The 27,153-nt window shown below is 34.7% G+C and overlaps 1 protein-coding gene across 1 annotated transcript in view; it reads left to right on the top strand.

Moving 5' to 3' along the window:
- Positions 1 to 20,166, top strand: part of GPR158 (G protein-coupled receptor 158) — a 506,459-nt gene extending 486,293 nt beyond the window's left edge. Inside the window, exons 8-11 of the mRNA XM_079107813.1 lie at positions 5,808 to 5,946; positions 10,075 to 10,180; positions 12,928 to 13,074; positions 13,886 to 20,166. Coding sequence (XP_078963939.1) covers positions 5,808 to 5,946; positions 10,075 to 10,180; positions 12,928 to 13,074; positions 13,886 to 15,358 — 1,865 coding nt within the window. The 3' untranslated portion in view covers positions 15,359 to 20,166. The remainder of the gene's footprint in view (positions 1 to 5,807; positions 5,947 to 10,074; positions 10,181 to 12,927; positions 13,075 to 13,885) is intronic.
- Positions 20,167 to 27,153: the final 6,987 nt, after the last annotated feature.

The following is a 27,153-nucleotide window of genomic DNA, read 5'->3' as shown; positions in this document are numbered from 1 at the left end:
GATAGGCAGAATTAATATTGTCAAAATGGCCATACTACCAAAAGTGCTATACAGATTCAATAAAATAGGATAGGCAGAATTAATATTGTCAAAATGGCCATACTACCAAAAGTGCTATACAGATTCAATACAATTCCAATTAAAATCCCAATGATGTACCTCACAGAAATAGAGCAAGCAATCATGAAATTCATCTGGAAGAATAAGAAACCCAGAATAGCTAAAGCAATCCTTAGCAGGAAGAATGAAACGGGGTATCGCAATACCAGAACTTCAACTATACTACAAAGCAATAGTAACAAAAACAGCATGGTACTGGCACCAAAATAGATAGGTAGATCAATGGTACAGAATAGAGGATACAGACACAAACCCAAATAAATACAATTTTCTAATACTAGACAAAGGTGCCAAAAATATGCAATGGAGAAAAGATAGCCTCTTCCACAAATGGTGCTGGGAAAACTGGAAATCCATATGCAACAGAATGAAACTAAACCCCTATCTCTCACCCTGCACAAAAATCAACTCACAATGGATCAAGGACCTTGAAATCAGACCAGAGACCCTGCATCTTATAGAAGAAAAAGTAGGTCCAAATCTTCACCTTGTTGGCTTAGGATCAGACTTCCTTAACAGGACTCCCATAGCACAAGACATAAAAGCAAGAATCAATAACTGGGATAGAGTCAAACTAAATAGCTTTCTCTCAGCAAAGGAAACTATCAGCAATGCGAAGGGAGAGCCTATAGAGTGGGAGAATATCTTTGCCACTCATACTTCAGATAGAGCACTAATTTCCAGAATCTATAAAGAACTCAAAAAACTCTACACCAAGAATACAAATAACCCAATCAACAAATGGGCTAAGGAAATGAACAGACACTTCACAGAAGAAGATGTACAGGCAAGTCTTAAAGCCCGACTCTGCCCATCCCATGCCCATCCCTTGTATCTCCCTGATTCCAGAAAGCTGATGAAGCAGACATTCAGCCTCCATTGTCCTAGTTATGAAATATATTGCAGGTCCACCTTTTTATGTATACTTCTCTATGCCAAAGCTGAGTCAAGGCCAGAAGAGTAACTGCAGCTCACTCACCACCTGCTTCCCCACCACATACACTTGCAAAAATGTCCCTCCTCATTACATGCTCTGATGAAGTCACTTCTAACTCTAAAATTCTATCAAATATCATTTACATTTTTTAAATTCATGTAACCTCATTATTGTCCTTATTTTTATCAAAGAAAAGACAAATAGGCAGCCAGAGTATAAATTTCCATATGCCCATTTAGTCCTAAAAGTCTGGAATTTGAGATTTTCTCAAGAATTATTGAAGTTATTCAATTTAATACTCAATGATAACCTTTAAACTGTCCACTGTGTTATAAGAATAAAAAGAAAACAGGCTATCCTAGGTGGAATCATAAATAATTTTTTACTTTGTTCATGAATTTTCTAAGTAGATAGGATTTAGAGAAAATAGAAGAGGGGAAACAAAACCTGAATGTTTTATCAATTATGCATTTAATTGTGCTATTTTAAAATAACTTCTAAGGGGATAAGGAGGAATAGAATGTTATTAATAAGAAATGCCTTTACAACATGACTAACAAGAGCACCCCAGTCTGAGCAGTTTTTGTACTTTGCAATTGTTCTCATCTTGGCCCTCGTGGGTGGTTTCAGATCACAGAGCTGGGACATTTTCAGTGTCACAGAACTGATACTAATTTCTACTTCTTCGCTTGCCCCAGGCCTTTGGAAAAATAACTTGAAATTACTTTCATTATGGTATGTTAAATTTTAAAAGGCTATGGTAGTTAACTTTTAGACTGTTATCCCTTATAGATTAAAAATAAAATACCTAGGTTTTCTAAAAGCCTTATTTGGATCTTGAAATATAAATGCAATTCCCTTCTTAACTATATTCATGCCTCCCATCAGAATCATTTAACACCAGAAATTATTTCTAAAGCAGAAGCATAACATATATTTCAACTCCCACATAAAAACACTGCAAAATTTGGTAACATATGCATATTTTCTTTACTAATTGCAGGGTTAGTCTGAAGTTAATTATATGAAACTGATTTTTTTTCTAAGAACAACCTTTATATATCATATTTGGTTTAATTGGTACTTTGAATAATAAATTGTTTTTCTGTGAGAGCATGTTATTTGATACTCTTAATGAAATGATTTTAATTTTCAGCTTAGCTATTGTGAGAAATATTATTTTGTCTTATAGTTTTAAATATAATTCTCCATTGTGGCACACTGATTAACTACTTTCCTATTTTGAATCTTTGGTATAACATATAAGCACTGCAATAACCAGCAGAAGATACTGTTTTTATAATGCAGCTACCTGTAAATTCTTTAACTGCAGCAGATTTTTTGTGCTGCTGGGGTTTTTTCCACATATTTTATTGGTGCATTATATTTGTACATATTGATAGGATTTGTTGTTACATATTTGTACATGCACACAATGTAACAATATAATTTTTCCAGTGTCATTCCCCAGCACTGTTTCTTTTCTTTTTCTTTTTTTGAGGTTATTTTAATTTTTATTTTTTAAATTTCTTTTTAATTCTTTTTATTTTTACAGACTGCATTTTGATTCATTGTACACAAATGGGGTATAACTTTTCACTTCTATGGTTCTGCACGATGTAGATTCATAATAGTATTTTGAATTCATCATTCTTTTCTGCTAAGCACAGAACCCCACACTTGTTGTGTGTCAGTGAATAGAGATTGTCATGTTAGTAATAATGCCAGCATCATCTTTAGGTCATTTTTAGTCTGAAACACAAGAGACAAAAGAAAATTTAACAGACTTTATTTGAGCAAAAAATGATTTATGAATCAGGAAGCACCCAAACCAAAAGGAGGTTGTGGGCTTCACAACAGCAGCCTGATCATAGAACTAAACAAAGAAGCAAATTAAAAAAAAAAAAAAAAACTACTTTATTGGATGCAGCTGGGCATTTGTCTTATTTGGGTACAGTTGGAAAGGATGGCCCACATTATAGAATGAGTCAACTAGTTAGCTGTTATTGGCTGAGGTTCAATTCAAATTTAATCAGTTACAAGGAATGCCTCTAAATTAAGTTTCAGTTTGCTTATGTAAGGTTCCATGAGACTTCCAGGTGAAGCAACACCACCAGTGTAACAGCCTCCTGCTTATTTTGCTTCAACAAGCCCTGCAGTGTTATCTGGAGTGGCAAGGTTATATAACATCTACATCTCTGGTGATTTAACATGAAATTAATATCAGAGTCATTCAATTCAACAAATATTTACTAAGACTTATGTATTTGGGCTCCATATTGTTTCTACCACCTGTGTAGGCCAAGAGAGAAAAGATCACTGGAAGACTCAGTTCTTGTCTTGAAAGACGCCATTAGGGTGATTAGAGGAGGGTGTTGACTAATAAGACCCCTTGAAAATTTTTCTCCATTACACATTATATGGCACTATTCTCTGCTTCGTGTTGTACAGATAGTTAAACAAAATAAGAGCTAAGTGGGAAAAAAAATCCAGTGTAGGTTAAGATCATTCCAGGCAGCTTTGTGAAGGAGGTGGTACTTGAGTATGGACATTGAAAAATTGGCTAAGATTTGCAACTGGAGTTAAGAGGAAATTTTCACTGGGAGAAATGGTGTGAGCCATGACTCAGTTAAGACCAATCTTTGGAGTATTTAGCAGACAATGAGACATCATAGGTCTGCTCAAAGTGTTTATGTTGGGGAGCAGTGGGAGATCATTTAAATATATAGTATGAAGTCATGTAGAGGGCTACAAATGGCAGAATGAATGACTCATAAAATAATAGTGAGCCTCTGAAGATGTCTGAGTGAAGATGCAATTGATGCCTCACAAAAAGCTAAGGCTCAGAGAAACTACAAGTCAGGATTTGAGAAATACATGAGTAAAAAAGGATAAAGTCAAGCAATATGGGGAGCTAACGTGAAGCCTGAGCAGCAGGAAAGTCTTAGAAGTAAGAACATGTCTGCCTGAACAGGAAGTCCCTAAGAGTCTTCCTTTGGGGACAGATATTATATTAACATCTAAATAAACCTTCTAATGGAGATCACGTTAACCCAAATGGATAGGCAGAGATGTGGACAAACCCTAATATGATCAAAATGAAGTTTCAGAAAAATGAACTTGTCCTTCTTATGATGAATGGATTAGTACAGTGTGAAGCCAGTTGTCGAGGGTCATTGAAAAATAATTTCAACAAATAAGAAGTGAACTAATAGGGACTTTGATAAAGATTATAATTGTATGCCTTGAGAGAAATCAATAAATATGAAAAATAACTAAAAAAAAAAAAAAAAAAGAAATGTAGAAGTGAAAGGCAGCTCTGAGATTTCAAACCTGGTTACAGAAGGCAAGAGTGGTGCCACAGACAGTTGGAAAGGAAATCATATGTGAATATAATTTTGCTGGTTTTCTTCATTCAACCCAATAGAGCTTGACTGGAAATAACATTCACAACATATGGCCTGTGGTCACCATAGTAAATAATTTGAATTGATGCTAAATCTCATGGAGAGTTTGGAATGAAGTGTCCATTCCACCCCCTGCTTCAACTTGGCTCTATCAGGTTTTAGAGTAGCTCTGTTTTCAATATTTGGGACACTTCCTACTGTTTAAACGATAGTAGAAACATGCTGAAATATTGGCAGATAAAATCTTGGTTTTTGGATGGATGATCGGTGTTTCAAATGGAGATCAGCATTTCAGTATACAAGAAAGCTACATGTAAGTAATGCCTCAGGTGAGATGTTTTGTCTAAATTAGAGCTTTCTTCTTAATATTTAGATTCTATCTTCCAATAAGGTTATGTCACTAAGATAAAATGGGTTATAAGAATTACTGGTTTTAAAAATTATTGCAATGCTTAGTTTGAAAAAAATTCAAATGAGAAGTTTAATAATAAGAACCATTTAACAACTACTATGTGTCAGAAATTATGTTGCTTTATATGAAGTTTTTATTTAATTAACAAATAATCCTAGGAGGCATGTACTTTCATCATCTTTATTTTTCAGATGAAGTTATGATCACAGAAGTTAAGTAAATTGCCTAGGATTAGTCAAAGTTAGTTAAGGATAGAGGCAGGTTCAGACCTAACATCTAGTATGGTTCTGAATTCCTTATTCTTAGCTGCGATGCTGGTTTCAGTGATCAAACTAGGTGATTGTGATTTTACTAAATCTTTCAGCACTCCACCCACAAAAGATATGATTTTTGTCATGTGTGAAGAAACAATGTTTCCTTTATAAAAATAAACCACTGAATGGTTTAGCAACCTATGTTCTCATATTTCTGGCAATGGCTATTTGTACTTTCTGAATTGGGCTCAGTGCAATAAAAACTTAAATTTCTAGAAGCTGTATATAAATATATTACAAGCTAGTTTTTTTTTTTTTTTTTTTTTTTTTTTTATAACTTTCTTAAGACCAAGATCCTACATGAACGTCCTAAACCTAGGTTGGGAATAAGAAAAATTACTTTACAAATGTTCTAGGAAAAATACAGATATCAGCAAAAACAAAACTGAGAATTCAAATGCTGTTAAAAACAATGACAAAGTATACCTTTGAAAAGATCTGTATATTAAATAAAATTAAAAATAAATATATGGTATCTGTATTTATATGTGAATGATACTTTGTAAGCATTTCTAAATTTATGCTTCTATGACAGACAAAATGCATGCTAGAGAACTTATACTTTGTTTTTGTTCACCTGTGAAACTAATGGGAAATTGTTTGTTTGTTCTTCACAGCTGAATTTTTATTCCTTTTGTGGGGTGTTTATCTCTGCTATGCAGTGCGGACAGTCCCATCAGCATTTCATGAGCCACGCTATATGGCTGTTGCAGTTCACAATGAGCTCATTATCTCTGCTATATTCCATACAATTAGGCAAGTGATCTGTAGAGCTAGTAAATAACTGTTTTATTTTTCTGATATGTTGCAGTTTAATTTAAATAGAAAAATTGGATAAGATGTATAATGGAAATATTTAGGAAGCGTAATGTTTTATAAGTTGACTAATTTGTTCCAGAAATGGCAAATGAATAGTTTTGTTTTTACCCTTTTCCTCCCCATTTTGCTTTTGTTCCATCATTTATTTTGAAGGTTAAATCAATGATATTGTATTATGTTAAATCACTTACAGAATATTGTGTATAAATGATATTATTTGTTATGAAGATATAAGCAATGCACATATATAATTATACAGCAGATATAGATAACCCATCTGTTTTTATTCATATTTCATACAGTGGCTTATACTTTCAAAATCTTAGCAGTTAATTAGACAATTTATGAGTGTATTCTATTGAATTCAAAACAAATGAAAAAAATCTTCTATCCTGTGACTGGATTATTGTATGCAGTGGGTTTCTGTCAAAACCACATTTTAACCATGATTTTTGGGGTTAAGAACGTATAGTCCAGCCCTTTCTTTTGTGCTATCCCATGCATTCTCTATAGCAGATGAATATGAAGAAGGGGGAAAGTGGCATTTAATGAAGCAAACAAAATGATTTATCTTTTGAGAATTTTCCCTTGCTTCATATTTGAAAATGAAATGAAAACTAAGGGTGGAACTGAAAAAAAAATTCTATTATTTGAAAAGCAACAAAAATGTCATACAATTGCCTGACAGATATTGAAAGTTAGGACACACTTAAGAATGTAATTAGAAATTTTGGATATCTTTGCCCTTAGTGGAAAGAGAAAATAAATCCTTTTTCTTTGGTTTTAACTCCTTTGGTGGCATTCAGATGTCCTTGGAAATCAGTGAGAATGGGAGCCAGGTTGGGAACTGTAAGTTGTGCAGGTTTCTCAGGATGCTTATTTATCACTTTAGTCAATAGTCAGAAAATACTAACTCGCACCTTTAGGAATACAAGATGCTGAAGACACATCTAAGTTAAGACTTAGGCATAGCCTACATGTCTTAAACTTTTCAGTAAGAAAAAGAGATGTCTGTAATGTGACTACCCTGGAAACGGGAATCAGAGAAACTGGCTTCCTAACTTTGTCTTACCTCTCTCAAGAAAGAGTAAAGAATCAGAGGAGAGAAAGAGATTAGAAGGAAGAAGGATGAGAATGAAATATGAGACCATAAAGATACAAAGTGAGGAATGCTCTTCTTAAACTAGAGTTTCAGCATCTGAAAAGGGACGCCCTTGGTCCAGAATGTAGGGAGCATCCAAAGACACCATGTCCTAGTCCCAAGTGTATCTCCAATACACTTTTCATTTCTCCAAGATACAGACTGTCTTCCACACGAAGCTGCTTTTTTGTATTTTGTTTCTAGAACATCAAGCACGTTTCAAGATCTAATCATCACCTGAATATTTACAAATCTGAAAGAAGATACTATTCCTGATGAGTTTAAATGTCTTCGAACGTCAGCATGTGACTTTGTAGTACAATGTGTTTTCCACTTTTGCCCCACATTAAACTTCTAACTTCGTTAGAAGCAAATTAATTGCCCAAGTTAATTTTTTTCAAATCATTACATAAATATCCTTTTATACTCTAGATGTACTCTGTTCAGTTTTCACCATCAAATTTTCAGTAAATGTCAAACTGTAAACTGACCCAGATCCTTTCAAAAATAGGCAAGGTAAAATTTGCCTTAAAGATAGTTTTTTAATTTAGTCAAAAGATAATAGATGGTCATTACAGAAAAATCGTAAGTTAAAAGAAGTAAACCTCTTAGTCAGACCACCTACAGATATGTATTATTAACATATTAGTATGTAACTTTTAGATGTTTTTATATTTCTGTCTATATTTATAACAATACTGTGTTTTATAACCATAAGGGACCAAGGAATTTGAATTATAGTTTAACACAGTAAATCTGCAAAACATTGATTTGGGGAGGAGTGGGTAGGAAGCAAGTATTAGGCAAAAATAATTAAAGAAATCAAGTATGCAATATGCACAATATCATATTTACCTATGGACTTAATTCATACATGCTATATAGTTCCAAGAATAAGAAGCAATAATATAATAATAATTTAAACCAACTGGGTCTATTTTGGTAATTTTCTTGAACTAAATAATATTAAATAAGACTTCCAACATCAGAAAAGATATTATTAATATAACATGTCTTCTTTCTTGTCTGTGTAAAATATAAAATTATATGTGTGTATATGTATCTGTATATACATGCATATATAAATAAATTAAAATGACTACATATTATACATAGATTTACTTGCATTCTTTCCAAATTGTCAGATAACACGAAAGAGAATAATAGCAAAGAACTAAGTGTAAAAGTGCGGAAGACCTTTTTCCCAGTATGTTCTACTCCTTTACTTATTTTTAACTACTGCAAAACCTGATTTTTCTCAAGGTATTTCTAGTTGTAACTGCAGTAATTTAAAATTGATTAATTTGAAGGTAATTATTGTCAGTAGATTTCAATTATTATTTGAAGATTCACTATTTTAACCTAAAATATATACAATTCAATCATCATTCTTTCTAGATATATCTTGCTAGCTATGTTACATATATATCTTATATTCTTACATGCTTCAGAGACTATAACTTGTTGCTTAGTATGATGACCCTATTTTAATGCTTAAAAAAAATCTCACATGACCCAGGAAAACAAACTGTATCAAAAGTATGTCATGTATAACTAAAAAGAACCAAGAAAAAGTATATCATCCCTGAACAAAGAGAATGATGTCATATTGAAAGCATGTGTAATTTAAGGCCACTGGTCTCAAACAGGAGTTAGAAAAGATGATAATACAGAAAAAACTTTCTAATGATATGTGAGATAGCATAAGAGTTTTGCACTTGTGTATGTTACAGATTTATTTTGTTTATATCTCCAGAAGCCTGGGAAAATAACTCCCCATTTTGGATCATTTTTGTATTTCCATTTTAGTATGATGTCCTAAAACATGAGGAGAAAGAGAAAATGAGGCATAAATCCCCTTAAGAACAATTTGTTTTAAATATTTAATTAACAAAATTGTCATGAGTGTGCTATAATGCAGATATAAAAGTTTGTTTCCCTTTTTTGCCAAGCATATCATTTGTTTTGTGATTATGATATCATGAGCATTTTCATAGGATCTTCACTTTTCAAATTTGATGATGTATACCATTGAAACAAAATTCTCTAAATCCAAAGCAGTAAAATCTCATGTTTAGATTTTATGGATAAATAGTAGATAGGATAACATTTGGATGTAATTGCAAAAAAAAAAAAAAAAAAAGTCTTATAAAGCAATGCCTGGTTTCTGCATAAGGATGAGTCATTAAAACGCAAACTTTGGTGAACCTGTTAATTTACAAAAATAATCCAAAATTACTAGAGTAGACCTTGGTACTGAATTCCTCCTCCCTGACTCAGAACATAGCTTTACAAATTCCACAGTAAGATGATAAATAACTATTACATTTTTAATTATTTAGGACAATATGACAGTTTAGAACAACTAAAAATTTTACTTTAAAAGATTTATCTTACTAACCATTAGCATGTTAATTTATCCACTGCATTGTTTAAGCCTTTGGGATCATTCACAAAGACAGATAACTATCCACTCTTTTTTATCTTAATTCTAATTAATGTTTTTAACTATAGAATATTAGAATTTGGACTTATTCGGAATGTGCTCTATAACCCAAATTTGCTGAAACCACTAGTTTGTAACCTACTCTTCTTTTCGATTCTTGTCTATTTATTGTTTTAGTTTTCCAGAATCAACTTACATCTACAATAATAATCTTGGTAAATGTGCAGCACATATGTATGTATATATTCTCCTTCTTAGTACTGATAATCTCAAATAATAATTAGTGTTGATATCTTATGAATTCAGTAAAGGTTACTTAAACCCTTATTCTGCCTGTGATGAAAAGATAATGCTACAGAAACAGCAAACAAAATTTTTCTTTTTAAAAATAAACTGAGCAAAAGATTTTGCAAATATTCTGGTGGTGTTAGTAGAATTCTTAATTTTGGATTGCTAACTAGAATAATTCTCATTTCAGATTTGTTCTTGCCTCAAGACTTCAGTCTGATTGGATGTTGATGCTGTATTTTGCACATACTCATTTGACTGTGACAGTCACCATTGGGTTGCTTTTGATTCCAAAGGTATTCTAACACTTAAGTTTTCTTGCAAGACAATTATTTTAAAAGTGCATGGAGTTGTTGCTCCTTTTAAAAATATCTCACAACATAGACAAAGGGAAGCATGGAAATTTGCTCATACTATAAAAAAAGTTTTTAAAATTCTTTCCTCTAGAAACTGGGTATGTTTTCATTTTAGACTCATAAAACATCTTAAATAATTTTAAATGCCTTAATTTATATCAAAATTTATCATCTTTTCCCAAATATTTTGATTTCTACTTATGTTTTAATTATTATTGTTAGATGGCTTTCATTGTAGCTATAACATCAAGATCATTTTTTCAAAGACCTAAGAATCCTCTTCAGATTCATATTCAAAGAGGCATTGTGTTTAAAACATTTTCAGAGAATTTTGTATAAATTGAAATAATTATAAAATTATTTATAGAAGAATCTCGATAATGATAGACTGACAAAATCTTATCGAGGCAGCATAATAAAGTGGGGGAAAAATGGGCCAGGACTCAGAAGATAGGAATTCTGAACTTATGCTACACCATAAATTAGCTGTGTATTATAATGTTAGCCTAGATTTTGATCTCTTTGTTTCCGTTTCCACATCTATAACATGATAGCAGTAAAGCTACTTAGAATAAAATAAGATATTGGAGTTTTGTGAGATAACATATTATAAAAATTAGAGAAATACTATTATTTTTTCCTTTTATGCACATAGAAACACAATAATAGAACATTATATATTTTATCAGTACTGTACAACATAATATTAGCAAAGCTAAAATCAGAGTTGTGATTTGTCTTTCATTCTAGACTTTATCTCAATTCTCCCAATTAACTAAAATGTTAAGTTTCAGCCAAATTGCAAAGGCCACTTGTAAACAGAACAAAATACCTATTTTATTCCCTACTTGACTTAAATTAACTAGCCACAGTTTCATATATTAGTCTGTTACTATCATTTATCTTAATGTTATTATTATATTCTTATTTCAATATTTTACGTAATACCATTATACATAATAGATGGATGGATACTCAGACTATTCATTCAATAAATAGTTATTGAACTTCAAAGAGAATTGAAAACATATGTTGAGTTAGGGTTAGGGAGGGGGGCAAGTATGGAGGAAGGAACTACTGTATAGAGGGTAAAGAGGGGTGGGAGGGGTGGGGGGAAGGGAAAAAATAACAGAATGAATCAAACAACATTGCTCTATGTAAATTTATGATTACACAAATGGTATGCCTTTACGCCATGTACAAACAGAGAAACAACATGTATCCCATTTGTTTACAATAAAAAAAAAAAAGAAAAAAAAAAAGAAAACATATGTTCATACAAGAAGCTTGAATATGAATGTTTATAGAAGCATTACTCATAATCTAAAAAAAAGAAGCAATCCAAATTTCCAAAGTAAAATAAATGCCTAAGTAAAATATGGTATCCATACAATAAAATATTATTTGTCAATAAAAAGGAATGAAACTTGGACACATGCTACAACCTGTACAAACCTTAAAAACATGACGACAGATTAATAAACCAGACTCAGAAAGTCACATATTATATGATTCCATTTATGTTAAATGTCCAGAATAGGCAAATCTGTAGAGACAGAAAGTAGACCAGTGGTTGCCACAGCAGGGAGAAGGAGGAATAGCAATGATAACTTACTGAGATCAAGGATTCTTTTGGGGGTGATGAAAATATTATAGGATTAATAGTGATTGATGATGGTTATACAACCTTGTGAATACACTCACAAACACTAAATTATATACTTCAAAATTGTAAATTTTAATATATGAATTATATCTCAATAAAAAGATAAATTTAAAATATTGGGGGGTTTTGGTAGGCACTGTTCTATATCCTTAAAATAAGAGTAATGAATAGATAAGTCTGTGCTCCCCTGGAACTTATATTCAGGAGGCAGGGTTCAGGGGACAGACAAGATTAACAAATAATATAAATATTTAAAATAGTATTTGGATAAAGTCCTAAGGAAAAAATAACAAAGAGGAAATGTGTTAATTTCAGTGAATGTTTTCACTTAAACTTAGATACCATTCACCCAAGAACTCTAGGCTAAGAGGATACTGTGTTCCAGAGTAATCTCATGTGTTGTTCAAGATCTCATCGATGACAGAATTGAAACTGGAATTAGATATCCTATTTTGAAAGTAAATTTTTGAACCTATGTGTAGCATACTGAAAGTCACATCTCTGTCACTAGTATGACTTATGCCTATAATTGAAATACATCCTCACCTAAGTTAAGCAAAGTGACAAACATAGGAGACCCCATTGCTCAAAAAAAAAAAAAAAAATCCCAACAAACAAACCAACCAAAAAAAGCCTCCCATCCTCCCATCCACCTGCCAGTGGGTCTACACTGCTCCTCTTAGGCAACATTTCTTTGGCTGCTTCTACTTATTTTCATTTTCAAAAAGGCAGATATTTCATGGAAGCAGAGTAATGTAAGTTGATACTGGGAACCTAGGAAATGAACAAGGGTGGAACTTGGAGTCAGAGAGGGAGCCAAGTGCTAATATTACCTCACTGAGAGCTCCAGCCTCTAACATGGAAAGCAAAACAAAAATATAGCAGCAAATCATTGGAAACTGTTTAGTGAATGAATTTATCAAACTGAAGAAATGATGTTCATATTAGCACATTTAGAAAATTATTGTGCTGTATCTATGGTGGGTTAATGCCTACAGCTCATATTGAATATCTATTGCAGTTTTCACATTCAAGCAATAATCCACGTGATGATATTGCCACAGAAGCATATGAAGATGAGCTAGATATGGGTCGATCTGGATCCTACCTGAACAGCAGTATCAATTCAGCCTGGAGTGAGCACAGCTTGGATCCAGAGGACATTCGGGTAATGCTGGTATATCTTCTTTCCTGTTTCAGATTAGGTCCAATTAGTCCCATTGATACAGGCAAATGTGTATGGGCTGGTATATGCACGCACATGTGTGCATGTACTCATGTTGGTATATACAGTATTAGTATGTTTGTGAACTGAAGACATCGAATGCAGAGTTAATTAAGTGATAAAATGTGCAATTGGAATGCACATGCTATTTCAAGTCTTACAGTAGCCTGGGCAAATATTATACTTTTGACAGACTTATAGGTAGTCATAATGATGAACTGATTATACATGCTCTAAAATATGAGTTTATAACAACTTGGTAATGGAAAGGTAGAGTATACCTGTGATCAGAGAAACTAAACTGGATTGTTTAACATAATGTGTGTTAACATATCAGCATCTGAAGAAACGAGGCCTTTTAGCAGTCTATGAACTGTTGACCCCTAAAACTAATCTAGCATCAGGAACTTTATCAAATGGCTATATGATGCTTCCAACACTATTCTGGAATATGGCTCATTGGTCCTGGTTCAGCTTGGTTCACACAAATTGAAAGTTCAAACTCCTTGCTCTGTGATGCAATAGTAGAATGCATGAGTTCATGTCTTCAAGTTCAAATTTTATGTAAAACTAAACACAAACTAATTAGAAAGTGGGAATGAGGAGAAAATTGATAAGTGCAGATGTTAACAAAAGTTGTAGAGCAGTGTCCCTAAAGAACTTAAACTTATTGAATTCCAGTACCATTCAGTGAAATTATCTGGTGAAAACACTCCACTGAATACCTTTTTTGAATTTGCTCTTCTTCTGGCAGGATGAGCTGAAGAAACTCTATGCCCAGTTAGAAATATATAAAAGGAAGAAGATGATTACAAATAATCCCCACCTCCAGAAAAAGCGGTGCTCGAAGAAGGGCTTAGGCCGTTCCATCATGAGGCGCATCACTGAGATTCCAGAGACTGTCAGCAGACAGTGTTCCAAAGAGGACAAGGACACGGCAGACCATAGCATGGCCAAAAGTACAGCCCTTGTCAGGAAGAACCCACCAGAGCCTTCAGGTAATACAGGGAGACCCAAGGAGGAGTCCCTGAAAAACAGAGTCTTCTCACTCAAGAAATCCCACAGCACTTATGACCATGTCAGAGACCAACCGGAAGAGTCCAATAGCCTACCAACAGAGAACCAAGAAGAGGAGGCTACAGAAAATTCCACACTGGAATCTCTTTCAAGTAAAAAACTAACACAAAAACTTAAAGAAGACAGTGAGGCGGAGTCTACAGAGTCAGTGCCTTTGGTGTGTAAGTCAGCAAGTGCTCACAACCTCAGCTCAGAGAAGAAGCCTGGGCACCCACGCACATCTATGTTACAAAAGTCCCTTAGTGTCATAGCAAGTGCCAAGGAGAAGACTCTGGGACTCACTGGGAAATCCCAAACATCAGGTGTAGAAGAACGTGCTAAATCCCAGAAAACTCTGCCAAAAGATAAAGAGACAAACAGAAAGTGTTCAAATTCAGATAACACAGAGACTAAAGATCTTGTCCCCCAAAACTCCAGTCACTTGGAGGAACAAAGAAAGCCTCAGAAATCTGGGATCATGAAACAACAAAGGGTCAATCCCCCTACTGCCAGTTCCGACCTGAGCCCAGGCACCACCCAGATGAAGGACAACGTTGACATTGGGGAAGTGTGCCCGTGGGAGATTTATGACCTGACCTCTGGTCCTGTGCCTTCAGAAACAAAAGCTCAAAAACACGTATCTATTGCGGCTTCTGAAATGGAAAAAAATCCAATGTTTTCCTTAAAGGAGAAATCTCTCCACAAGCCTAAGGTGGCTGAAGGATGTCAGCAGTCCAGTCAGAAGAGCATAGATAAGGCTGAAGTGTGCCCTTGGGAGAGCCAGGATCAGACTTTTTTTGAAGATGAAAAACATTTGATTTCCAAGACTCCAGTTCTCCCAGGGAGAGCCAAAGACGAGAGTGGAGGTCAGCCCCGGGCAGCCACTGTGCGTGCTGGGCCATATGAGGAACTGCCCCCAAAAGTCACAGCATCAAAAATAGAGAATGAAAATCTCAACCAAATGCGAGAACAGGAAAAGACATCTTTCTCCGTGGAAAATGCGCCTGGTTCCTGTAACCCAAGTAAAAACTCCCAACAGCCCTTAACATCACGAGCTGAGGTGTGTCCTTGGGAGTTTGAGGCCCCCAGTCATCTAAGTGCTGAAAGAAGTGTAACTTTACCGTCCTCTTCAGCTTTAAGTACAAATAAGATAGCAGGGCCTCGGAAATAACAGATCTGGGACTCTTAAAAGTGTAGTATCCCCAGGAAGAAAAGAAAGAAGAAACTCCAAATGTGATATAAGAATCAAGAATTCCCACAGAGTATTTTGTCAGTCAAGGGAAATATGACAGATAGTAAGGGCAGGTGAAAGGCATGGGCTGGAGATGACTAGGTGCAACACATCACAGTGCAGAAGTCATACTTCAGTCAAGAAAAGTCATTCCCCAGTAAACTAGGAAAATCTTCACATTCATCACATCTAAGGGAATGTCCTGCACATCTGCCCCGATCTATCTTTACCCGTGGGACTTTGAAGAGCCTAAGCAAGATGAGCCAGTAGACAGAAGATGTATGATTTTGTCAAAGAAAAAGTTATAGATAGATATATATGACAAATTCTAAGTAGCTGAGTGAAAAGACCTTACTTTACCTATTTAACCTTGATAGCACTGCTAACTTAATGCATCCCAAAAATATCTTTTATATTAATGATTGCTCTCATTTTCTTATAAATGTATGTTTCAGTACATTGTTGTGTCTCATATTCAAGCATTCCAGATTGTATAATTTTTGCAAATAACTTTGATATTATGTGACACAACATATTTATGCAATCTGCAGCTACTCAATTGTTATTGCAACTTACAGAATACCTGCTATCAACTTTAGTTGATTCTTGAATACAGTAAGCTTTCTCTGGCTTAAGAAGCCATAACAGTTATGATAAAAACTTTTAGTTTGGGCTGTGGTTTGTATATTGTGAATTTGGATTTGACTTTATTATTTCACTTTATGATTTGTTATACAGTCTTAATCAGGGTTTTTTATACAAGTTGAGTTACTTATTTTGCACTTCTTGTTAGGATTCAGAAGCTTTATTATTACTGGAGATCAAGTGGTCCTACTTAGTCATGTCTCCATAAGTTAAGGACAACTTATCCATTGTTTGTTCAAAATCAGAGATCATTCCAATTAATTGTCCCTTTACTCTCAGTATTTCATACTTAGCAGCATTTCCTAAGGAAGAAGCTAAGAGTGAGAAAAATACACTGTGCATTATTTTTATCATTGGAAAGGGAAGACTCTAGGAATGATGAGAATTATAGCATTAATACAGATAGATCCAGGAAATTTGCCTTTCAAGTGAGGACAGAAAGACAGCTCCTAATAGCACTTTCAAGGGATTATTTTTTTAAAGAGAAAAATTAATGATAGCATCAATATCATTATATGGATATATTTTATTATGCATACTGAAAATATATTTTAAATTACCTTAAACTATTTATTCTCATAAAATTTTATTCATCATTTCAACTAGGGATAGAATTTACTGGGCTCAATCCCAAAGAGATTTTATAACCTGATTAATTCAAAGACTATAAGGTGGTATGGGTTCTTCATTCTCCCACACATGAGAATCCTTCAAGTCCTGCAAATTGCCCTTGCAAACCACCTTACTCAAAATGTAAAGTCTAATATTATTTGCAAGGCAAAACAGCCTGCAAAGTATATCTTACAAAACTTACAGCATTCCACACTGATCTCTTGGCATGAAAATCCTAAGCTGCTGACTTAATTCTACTGATGACCATGCAGTGAGATTCCAAAGCTCAGTCTCATTTATTTAAAGGCAAATAACTTAAAAATAGAGCCCAGACTTTGCTTTCTCTCACTCTAAACCCTGAAGTATCAACTGCATATTTGGCCAGGATATTTCCAACCTAAATAACTGCTTTTCATTTCATAAGCAGCAAGGGAAACATGCTAGGAGGATAAAAGATGAGGAAAAGAAGTCAGAAGGTGGCTTCAAGGCTGTTCTTAGAGAATTTGATCCTCAGTGGAAGTAAAAACAGAATTCTCTGTGTCCGTCATCAATATTTTCTCAGTGATTTTATTCAGGAGTATGCGAGCATGTGCCCTTTTGCAAAGCTGTGCGTGAATCTTCCTCACCCATTTGCTTGCTTTGTGCAATACTCAGGTTGGTGGGGTAGGTATGAAGAGCTATAGAAATTCTATTTTAAAGTGTTGCCTTCATTTCTTTCTTTCATCCCTTCCTTTTTTTAGTCAATGTCTATCTTTCTATCTTCTTGAATTTCTTAGAATACTACTTTAAGGTATATTTGTGGACTTGGTTTCAAGTTTCTAGACCCACATGCTTGTTTCACTTATGTCTGAGATTTCTTAGCATTTGATTCACTTTTAAGAATTAAGCAGTCAAGCGTCAATGACTTTTATTGCACTTCAGGATGATCCTGCTACAGATGTGGCTTAAAAAAAACTTGCCAAATTATACCTTAGTGACATTCTACAGTCCATAGATTATTCTCTACCAGCATAGAACAGTGAAAATGCCTAGGGTCTTTCCTAGAGTTTCATTGCCATTATTAATCACCAGGAGAAGTTAAAACTTACAATTCTGGAGGTTATTTTCCCAGACTGATAACAATAAAGTGAATAAACACTGTTAGAGTCTCACAAACATTTGTTAGGTTGTCCTTCTCAATGCATGTGCAGGCTGCATCCTGTCCTTGTTTTTATGCCAGGGTTTATAAATAAGTAGATTTATATCAATCTTAATAGAACTGTATATTTTATGCAAGAATTAAATGCTTTACGACATGAATTATAACCCAACCCATTGTAAACTTTGGTGGCAATATGGATTTGACACTCGACAGTTCTCTTGTATTTGCTTCCTAGGTTTCTGCATGCAAGTGATGACAGGTAGGACTGAAAAAACACTGCCTTTGACTTCTAGCATTTAGCAACTGAGAGTTGTAGAGTCAACAAAGCTGTAAGTCTCTTCACTTAACCTGTGATTCTTCTGAAACTCTTATCTGAAACCTACAGCATCCCACCATGAAATATTTGGTAAATTTATGTCGTGATGTGTGGCAGCATGTAAATAATTATAACTTCTCTGCAATAAAACATATTTATATGAAAGTTACTTGTCATGATTTGTGTGTCCATCTGTCAGAAATGGAATTTATTTCACCCAACTCACTTTAGAAAGAATTCCACATAGATCCTTGGTTTTGGTACCCTTATGCACACATTGCCTTATCTTGCCTATCTAGAGAAATAGGTGATTAGCCAAATATGGTCTCAAACATATAGGTAATCATTTAGCACCATTAAAACCCATCAGCACTGGACTAGTGGTTTTGATTTAAGGTCTGCCCAAATAGGAACTAATTCAGCTACCTTTTTGTGTTTGTTGTTATTGGTTTATTCTGCAGACATACCAGGCAGTCTGCTAAGCAGTGATGATAGAAAGATAAATGAGACCTCCAAGAACATTCAGGCCCATAAAAGTATCCAGTCACTGGTAGGATAATACACAGATGAGCATAATTAAGTCAAGGAATCAGGGAATTCAAGTTCCCTGGAAGTTACTTCTGCGAAGGCATCAGGTATGAAGAGGAGCATGTAAGGCTAAAGGTGACTATGCACAGCTTGCATGCCAAGCTTTATTTAACTGAAACTTGATGCCGTCATACTGGATGCTATCAAGAAGTTTTCAACAGAGGCAGGATCAAGTTGCATATTAGAAGGATCATACAGGGAGCATCCCAGAAATGGAATGAAATGGAAAGACACTAGAGGTTAGAAGTGACTAATTAGACCAGTTAGAATTCTAGCATGACAGTCACAGTTGGGAACATGATGGCCTAAGCAGGGGAGGAAAATATTGCTGTTTATTTCATCACATCACATCTTCAAATGCATTTACTATTGTCATGTGAAGTGAGAAAAATCAGAATACTTAGATAATTATGGCAGATATCATGTTTGTTGACATTTTGGCTTATTTCAAAAATTAAAAACCCTCTCTGAAGACTGATACACCTCATACCTTCTGCCTGTGAGAAATCTGTAGAATAGGATCCCCATTCATGCTATGGGAGGCCTTGAAGCTAAACTGGGTTGGGAAAGGAAAGAGCCACTAAAGGGCTCATTGCAATATGGACTTCAGTGCCTATCTGGAAGTGGTAATTTTCAGAAGCATCTCCAGAAACAGAAACAGGAATGAAAAGAGGGTGGAGAAGGGAGCTGCCTCCCCTACCTAATCCCTGCACCCCTCTCTCCTCAAATGAAGCATAGCATTGCTGCTTCCCATCTGTTCATATTGTGTGCACCTGATGCACAGAACTCTTGTAGAATCTGTGGTTGTGTGGCTGCAGCGCTTTGAACACCCTGAAAGGGCTAACACAAAATTATTTGGGGATTAACAAAGCATGAAAGTTAAGTCTGCTGTGGGTTCTCATGTGAGGAAGAAGATATAGGCTTTTCAGTTACTGGTGAAATTGTTCAGTTGATGTCTGTATTACTTTTTCCATACATATTCATAGTGCTAGTCATTGTTTCTTTGTTCTAAATTTAGAATCTTTCTGTTAAAAAAATGCCTAAGGGAAATAAGTCTACCAGAAATGTACTTTATCATACAAAATATAATAATGTAAACCTATTGTTCAAAACAATGCAAGTTAGTAAAGATTTTATTTCAGCATGTTCCATTCTTTTCCCCTGAATAGTTATAAAGGCAAAAATAATATTTGTCTTATTTTGGTTATTTTCTCTTCAAACATTTGTTTCTAGGAAAGCACAAGGGCCAAGTTCAAGCACATTGAATGTTCTAATTTAGTGTTAACTGGTTAGAAGGCAGATAATGAAATGTATGAATTGACTTATAATTTCTCTCTCTATTCCTGTGATGTAAAAATAATACATTGTCAGAAACAAAACTGTCTGATGAAATGGAAATGGAAAATGAGATATAAAAGTGGGAAGGAAAAGTTCTGTACTACCCAGTAGCCATCTTCCTAGAAAGAAAAATAAATTAAGTACAAATAAAAAGTTCATGCCAGTTCTTGTAGAACATACTCCTGCTTTAATTCAATCAGCAACAGAAAGTGGGGGTGAAGGGGGATGCCCTCTTTTTTGCCTACAGGAAGAAAATTACACAGCATTTCCCCAGATATTCCCAGTGATTTCTTACTTCCATGTCTTTCGTATTTGCTCTTTGGTTCACCTAAAATTCTTTTTCTCCCCCCTCTTCCTATCAGCATCTTATGTCTGCTTCAATACAAGAGTGATCATATACTTTATCATATAAAGAAAACTTTTGAGAGTAAAAGTGCAGTATTAAAAATCACAGCTGGACAACAGCAGACTCTGGGCTATCCCAGACAACCCAGGATGTTTATTTGTTTGCCATATTTATGGAGCAACACGAGTGCCTCTGCTACCTCTGTGGAGCCTTTCCCAGTGCCCCAAGCAAGGATGAATCCTTGTGGCTCACCATAGAAACTTGCTTAAGTCCAATACTGCATTAGCTTGCAGTTTAGTTACATACTCCCATAGAGTAGCTCCTAAATAAAGAGCTCCTTCACAGCAGGAATTTGTTTCATTCATTGCTATGTCCCCAGTCTCATGTAGTGTGCTTTTCTATGAGTTCAATAAATATTTCTCAAATTGTGATTATTGATCAGTAGTCATTTCTTAAAATATGCTTAAAGGGAAAGAGTTATTCTTACTTCAGAATTTCTAAAATGTTGAACATTAATCTTTCATATCAATTCTGGATGTTCCTGGAAAATCCACAGATTATGACTGAATCACATTAACTGTGACTCTCCAGTTCATATTGATTTGCCTTCATAAGGAAGGAGAAGTCTAAGGTTTAAGCCATAGCCTAGTTTTTCAGAGCTATAAAAGATATTTCCATATGTCTAAGAACTATTTAATTAAGCTATAGGAACTTGATCTTAGTTATTAGAACACTTTTTGGGATTGGCTGGGACTATATAAAACATCTACATAAAGAAAGATTCTCATGCTAGGCTGTTGAATATTTCTGAAAAACAAGACATTTATTTTGAACAAATAACATTGATATTTGACTTGAGTTTCTCTTTAGTATGTTTATAATTTTGTTATATAGAATGTTATGTAGAGGTAGTCATAATATGCATGCATATATTATATATGTGTTCCATGGGTGAACTGAAATATATGTTACATGTAAATATATATACACACACAACTTGTTGGTAATTGGAAAATTATATAAAAGACATCAAAATTTGCCATATAACAGATACTAAAATATTATAAAAAATATTTTCTTCCTTTTACATCTTAAAGATTTGTAGCTATAAGCACATACATTGAATAATTTAATTTATGGATTTATCCTTCTGCTTCTTAAAATACTGGTTACATATGTATTAAGGAAGTGGATTTATTATTGTCCTCAGACCAAATGTGGTGTCAGAAAAATGTAAATAAACAGGGATTGAACCAGAGTCAAAAAGTAGCCTGTCTTTCCTGGCACATGAGAAAACTGGAACACCACGTTCCAGACCTCAGCTTCAGAACCACTTGAATGTGCATGAGTCTGTCCCCGAACCATTTTCTGGAACACAGGAAAACTGGTAAGGCTTTATTCAAGTACACATGGGCAACATCGTTTTTTTATAACCCTGGTAACGATGCAAGAAAGCATCTATTTCTCAACTGCGACGGAATCCTACCTGTGTTGTCACCTGCAGGTCACCTGCAGCTGTGCACCTTCCTCAAAGGTTAGGAACCTAGCAGGCAGGGAAAAGCTAAAGCAAAGCACATTCTTCTTCCTTTAACAACCTACTTGATTTCATTGTATTTCTATGAATTTTAATGATTAAAAACACAAAACAAATGTAAAAGCATATAGGAACAAATTGTAAAACAAATTTTCAAAGGCCACGTTGGGAGGTATTTCATAGTTATTTTATTATATGTAAAACAGTGGTAATTACTGCTGGTATCAAAGAGTAAGGTTTTGTTTGGGAAAATCTCTTCAACTTCCCATGTTTACATTTCTTAAAAATCAAAGGTTTGAATGAGATGGCATCTCAGGGTCCTTGTAGTTCAATGACTAAGATCACATGTACATGTGTACGTGTGTGTGTATGTAGAAGAGATTTCACTTCAGGTTAAATTGCTTTGCTAGAATGAATATAGCTAAGCAAATCCTTCACACCAAGTAAACATTAGGAAAATTTTAAATAAGCTAAATAAGTCACACACATGAAAAAGAGCAGAGAGTTATCCACAGTCTTCAGTCCCCTTGATTTTTTCTTTTATATATTTTGTACTAAGTTGTAGAGTTCCCTGAGGTTCTAGGGAAAAAAGTTGTGGGAAATTTATTTCAGAAGCAAAACGAAGCCAGCCTCAGGCCTGAATCAGCAGCTAGAGAGCTGTTTGCTTTCCAGATCCTCTTTGCTGAATTTCTTACTGTGACTTAGTCTTTGCTGGGAATGGATAATTCTGCTTTTTCAAGCAGCAGTTACTCTTGGTGTCCTTCATATAGTCTTGAAAGTTGGGTCAAAAGATTTTTGGAAGACCAACCTTTAAGTTTTTCACAGTCCTAAAAGTTAAGGGAATCAAATATAATAAGTATAAAATTTAACTATGTAGGAAAGTTTATGGATAATTAATCCATAGAAAGTCAATTTCGCGTGACAAATCCTACCCTGCCAAGTCATATTCTCCTTTGATGATGTACTTAATTACAGTTTGGAGAACAGACCATCATTACTGATCAGAAGTAGCCTAAATAACCCAAATAATGTGCTACATTTTGCTTTCTCCGCATTATTGTTTGCAACTTTATTTAAACATGAAAAGGAGAGCACAAACTTAAAAATGATTTAGTTTTCCTAAGATTCAGCTCATTTTACAGATATTCACTAATATCTCATTACTTCTCTATACATTGAAAGAACAACTTTCTTCCAGTTGAACTATACACACAAATGCCTCATGATCCTTTTGTATTACATTTCTGAAGTAGTTGTTCCCTGCTATTTCATAAAACTATGCTTAACCTAAGAAATTTTTATTCTTTGATCACAAAGAATAGGTAAAATACTGTGAATGGAATAAAAATGGATCCACTGAAAGCCTGCATTATGTAAGTAGTGAGTTTTGTTCTCCATGAATATTTGTAGCAACCAGCTGATATATGAAGATTAAAATTAGAATAAAAGTTTTTTCTTATTTTGAAATTCCTTCCTAGTTTCCAATTGAAATTAATGAAACTTAAGCTTCTGGATCATTTGGCCTGGGACCAGAACACAGAATTTTTATTTTTTTCTTTTTCTTTCTTTCTTTTGTGTGTGTGTGTGTGTGTGTGTGGTAATGGGGATTGAACCCAGGGCCTTGCCTATGCTGGACAAAGCACTCTACCACTGACCCACATCCCTGGCCAAAATTGGCATGAATTTGAAATTTGAGATGCTGAGTGACCTGAGGTTGGACTTTATGGACTCTTCCAATAGACAGTTTTGAAGGGGCAGTGTTATGTCCAGGAAGCTCACTCTTTCTCTTAAAGGAAATAGGTATCCAAGAATGCTATAGCAGACAAGTACAAGCACAGCTAATGGCAAGAGAAGAAGGAGGGAGGGGATAGCATTAGGCAAAGAGTTGATGTTGACAAAAACATGAATGGACCCAGCTTGAACCTCAGTCAGTAAGGGGTTCCGTCTATCTCAGACAGCAACTTTGATGTCACATATAACATGATTTGAATAGCCTTCCACTGAAGGAAAGAGTCCTGCATTCCAAGTCCTTATTGTAGGCACCTGGAGTAAATCTAGTGACATGAAATTGTATTTTCAACTTCAAACAATAGCTGCCCTCAACCTGGAAAAGACATATTGTAAAATGAAAAAGCTAATCAAGTCCTCTTAATTTTAAATGATTTGGGGTTTTAAATTATATTTTGTATGTACCCATTGGACTTGTTGACAGGGACTGTGAATTCTGCCATTATTTTTAACTTCTTAGTAATCTAATCCTGGGACAGTATGGGGACATAGAGTGTCCTAAAATAAATTCTATGTTTCACAGCCTCTTTTAGTGCTACATAGAGCCAGTTGACTAAGTTCTCTTAGAAAGGTGTAAGCAAGAATGTTTTATGTGACTTCAGATGTATCCTTAATGGTAAACAAGCATGCCTATGATTCTGCCTATTTTTGTTCCTGGCAGCTGGAATTCTCATAGGCATCTTGTACCCTGATCTGAAATGTGCACATTGAAGATGACAGAAAACAAAATAGAAGGATCCTGGTTCCTTATCACCATACCTCCCCTGGACTACTTTCCTGAAGATTTTGAATTGATTAGAGAAAAATAAATCTCTATTTTTGAAAGCCACTTACTTTGCTTTTGTCACTTGAAGCTAAACCTCATCCTAATTCATAAATATACTAGTACTTACTGATCCCTCAACCACAGATCCTTCCTTTTGGGTCTCGACTTTCAATACATTGATTCCTAGATCATCAAAACTATTTTTTCATTTAATTTTGGTAGTGCCTGTTAAAATCACATTTCTGTACTCTTTTGTTCAGTAAATCTCTAGGGACTTTTTTTCTTTAGAACTGTGTTGCAGATGGTTCTTTCCTAGTGAACCATCATTGTTTTCTCCAATCCAAAATAAACCCTACTTTTTAATCTCCTCCCTTGTATTTAAATAGAAAAAGTTTTGAATTCCTAATTTCTATTGCATCAAAAAATTTCACAGAGGGTATGACCATATATGTTTAAGGAGAGAGAAGCTTGCATTATTGTTCCCAATTATCTACTGTCCTCCTTGGAAGTCCTATGCTTCCCATTGCTTCACAACGTGCAGTGCCCCACTGGTGGTGGATATACTTCCACTCACATGGATTGCTCATGTAACTTGCTTTAAACAGCAAAATGTGGTCAGAAGTGACACATACCACGTCTTTTCTGAGCAGAAACTTTGATAGTTCTGTTCTTTCCTTCACAACAAAGTAAATCTGTGAAATTACAAATCCAACTGTTGGCAAAAGACCATCAGAATATTTGCTGTCCTCCTAGGCTAGGGCATACATGGGTTCAAACTGAGTTCACTCATATTTATTTTCCTTGTCAAGGCTACTCCTTTAGCCTGGATCCCAATCAGGATGACACTTGGAGCACAGATAAGCAGCGTTGCTGGCACGTTGCAAACATCACGTAACAAGAATGAGAGATAAGCCTTTTTCATTGCAAGAGACTGAGATCCATGAGTTATTTGTCTACACATAAAGAAAGCTGACTGATACGAAATTGGTGCCAAGAAATGGGGTACTGCTATAAGAACAACAAGGAAAATGCAACGTTGACTTTAGGACTAGCAGTGGGTATCCAGAAAACTGTGACTAGAAGTTGACATTATTAGTGGCAAAATAGCTAGTAAAACTGTTATTTGCAATAAATTTGGGAAGTAAATAATGTCCTTAATGAGCTTGTATCTTCAGACAAAAACTGAGAAAAGAAGGCTGGAATGATGTGTTGGTAAACCACTGGCTGAATTTGACAAAACACTGTAAGAAATAAACAAGCTCAGAAAAAAAAAAAAAAAAAAAAAAATGGCTGCTTTCTAAGCAGAAAAACAAAAATGGAGGTTAAAAAAAACTCAGACATTCTGGAACTTGTGAATCTGGGAAGTAGAACTATTCTCAACTCCAACTGGTGATAGTTAAAATGTTTTAAGCCAGAAGGTTGTTTAGCCTTAGTTTTGGTGCAAAGACCTATGACTAAATTGAGTTGGTCCCCAATAAATCTCTTCAAATTAATAAAATGGTTCATGAAAAAAGTAAGGGCATACCTCTCTTACAAAAGCCTATTAAAATGAACATACCAATCAATTAATCTAAAAATAAAAGCCTATCTTAGAAAGAATTGCCTGAGTGATTATTGGGCATGGTGATAATAGACATGAAATGAATAAAAGGTAGATGGATTTTTTGAAAGATATTTACAGGATAAAAACAGGTAGTTTTATAATTTATCCATAATCATTTAAGACAGGAAGGGTCATTATTAATTACATTCAGGCAATAGACATAAATCAAGGGTTCTGGGGAAACCAGTATATATTAACTACTCTAAGAAAAAGAGACTGGTTGTTTGAGACACAAAATGACATTTGGGTCCCCTGCCTTTCATAAGCAAAAAGAAACCTGCTTTACCTCCAATGATATATATTCTCCAAAGTCATATTCACATGTAGCCAAGGAGAATCGTGGAGAAGGAAGGACTTCCTAGATGGTTATGTCAAAGAGTACAAAGGATATTAAACAGGGAAGCTACTTCCAGGAACAGATTCATTTTCTATTCAGGAAACATTCCTCCTCCTGGGGTAGGAAGATGCCTTAAAACCTTCCCCATGGGATTTTTTCATTGCCATTGGTCCATGACGACTGTATGTTCTGCCTCATTACCACCCCGCCCACCCTCACTCACATCCTTATCTTTTCAGAAAAACCATAATTATTTTGTCTGTTCTTTTCCACTCCACTCTTGTTTTGGGAGATGCTTGAGTGTGCCTCCTGAAAGCACATTAACTCAAGTCTTACTTATTCCCATTACTTTTATCAAGAGATTTTTTTGTTTTTTTCCCAGATTCACTTAAAACACACAATTATGGTAATATAGTTGCTTCACTTCCATACCACACATTAAATAGAATTACATTTTTTAGTTCCTATTACGATTTAGCAGCTATACTAATTCGTCTTTTTAGTTAAGAGAAGCATAGATGAAGAAAGTTTTATCTGGACCTGGTAAGGTGACAACCATGAGACGATGGACTTTGAGCTTGATGCAGTGCCTAAATACAACTCTTACAGTGTCTTTCCTGTGAAGGGGGTGAGTATACTTTGATTAATGAAGGGAGAATACAAGTTGGACTGCTGTAGAATGCACTGTTGTTCCCATCATTGAAGCTTTCCTTGTCATGAA

Source organism: Sciurus vulgaris (assembly GCF_902686455.1).
Source record: "Sciurus vulgaris genome assembly, chromosome: 12".
Lineage (NCBI taxonomy): Eukaryota > Metazoa > Chordata > Mammalia > Rodentia > Sciuridae > Sciurus > Sciurus vulgaris.
Note: the sequence above shows the minus strand (reverse complement) of the source record. Positions and strands in the feature narration are given on the sequence as shown.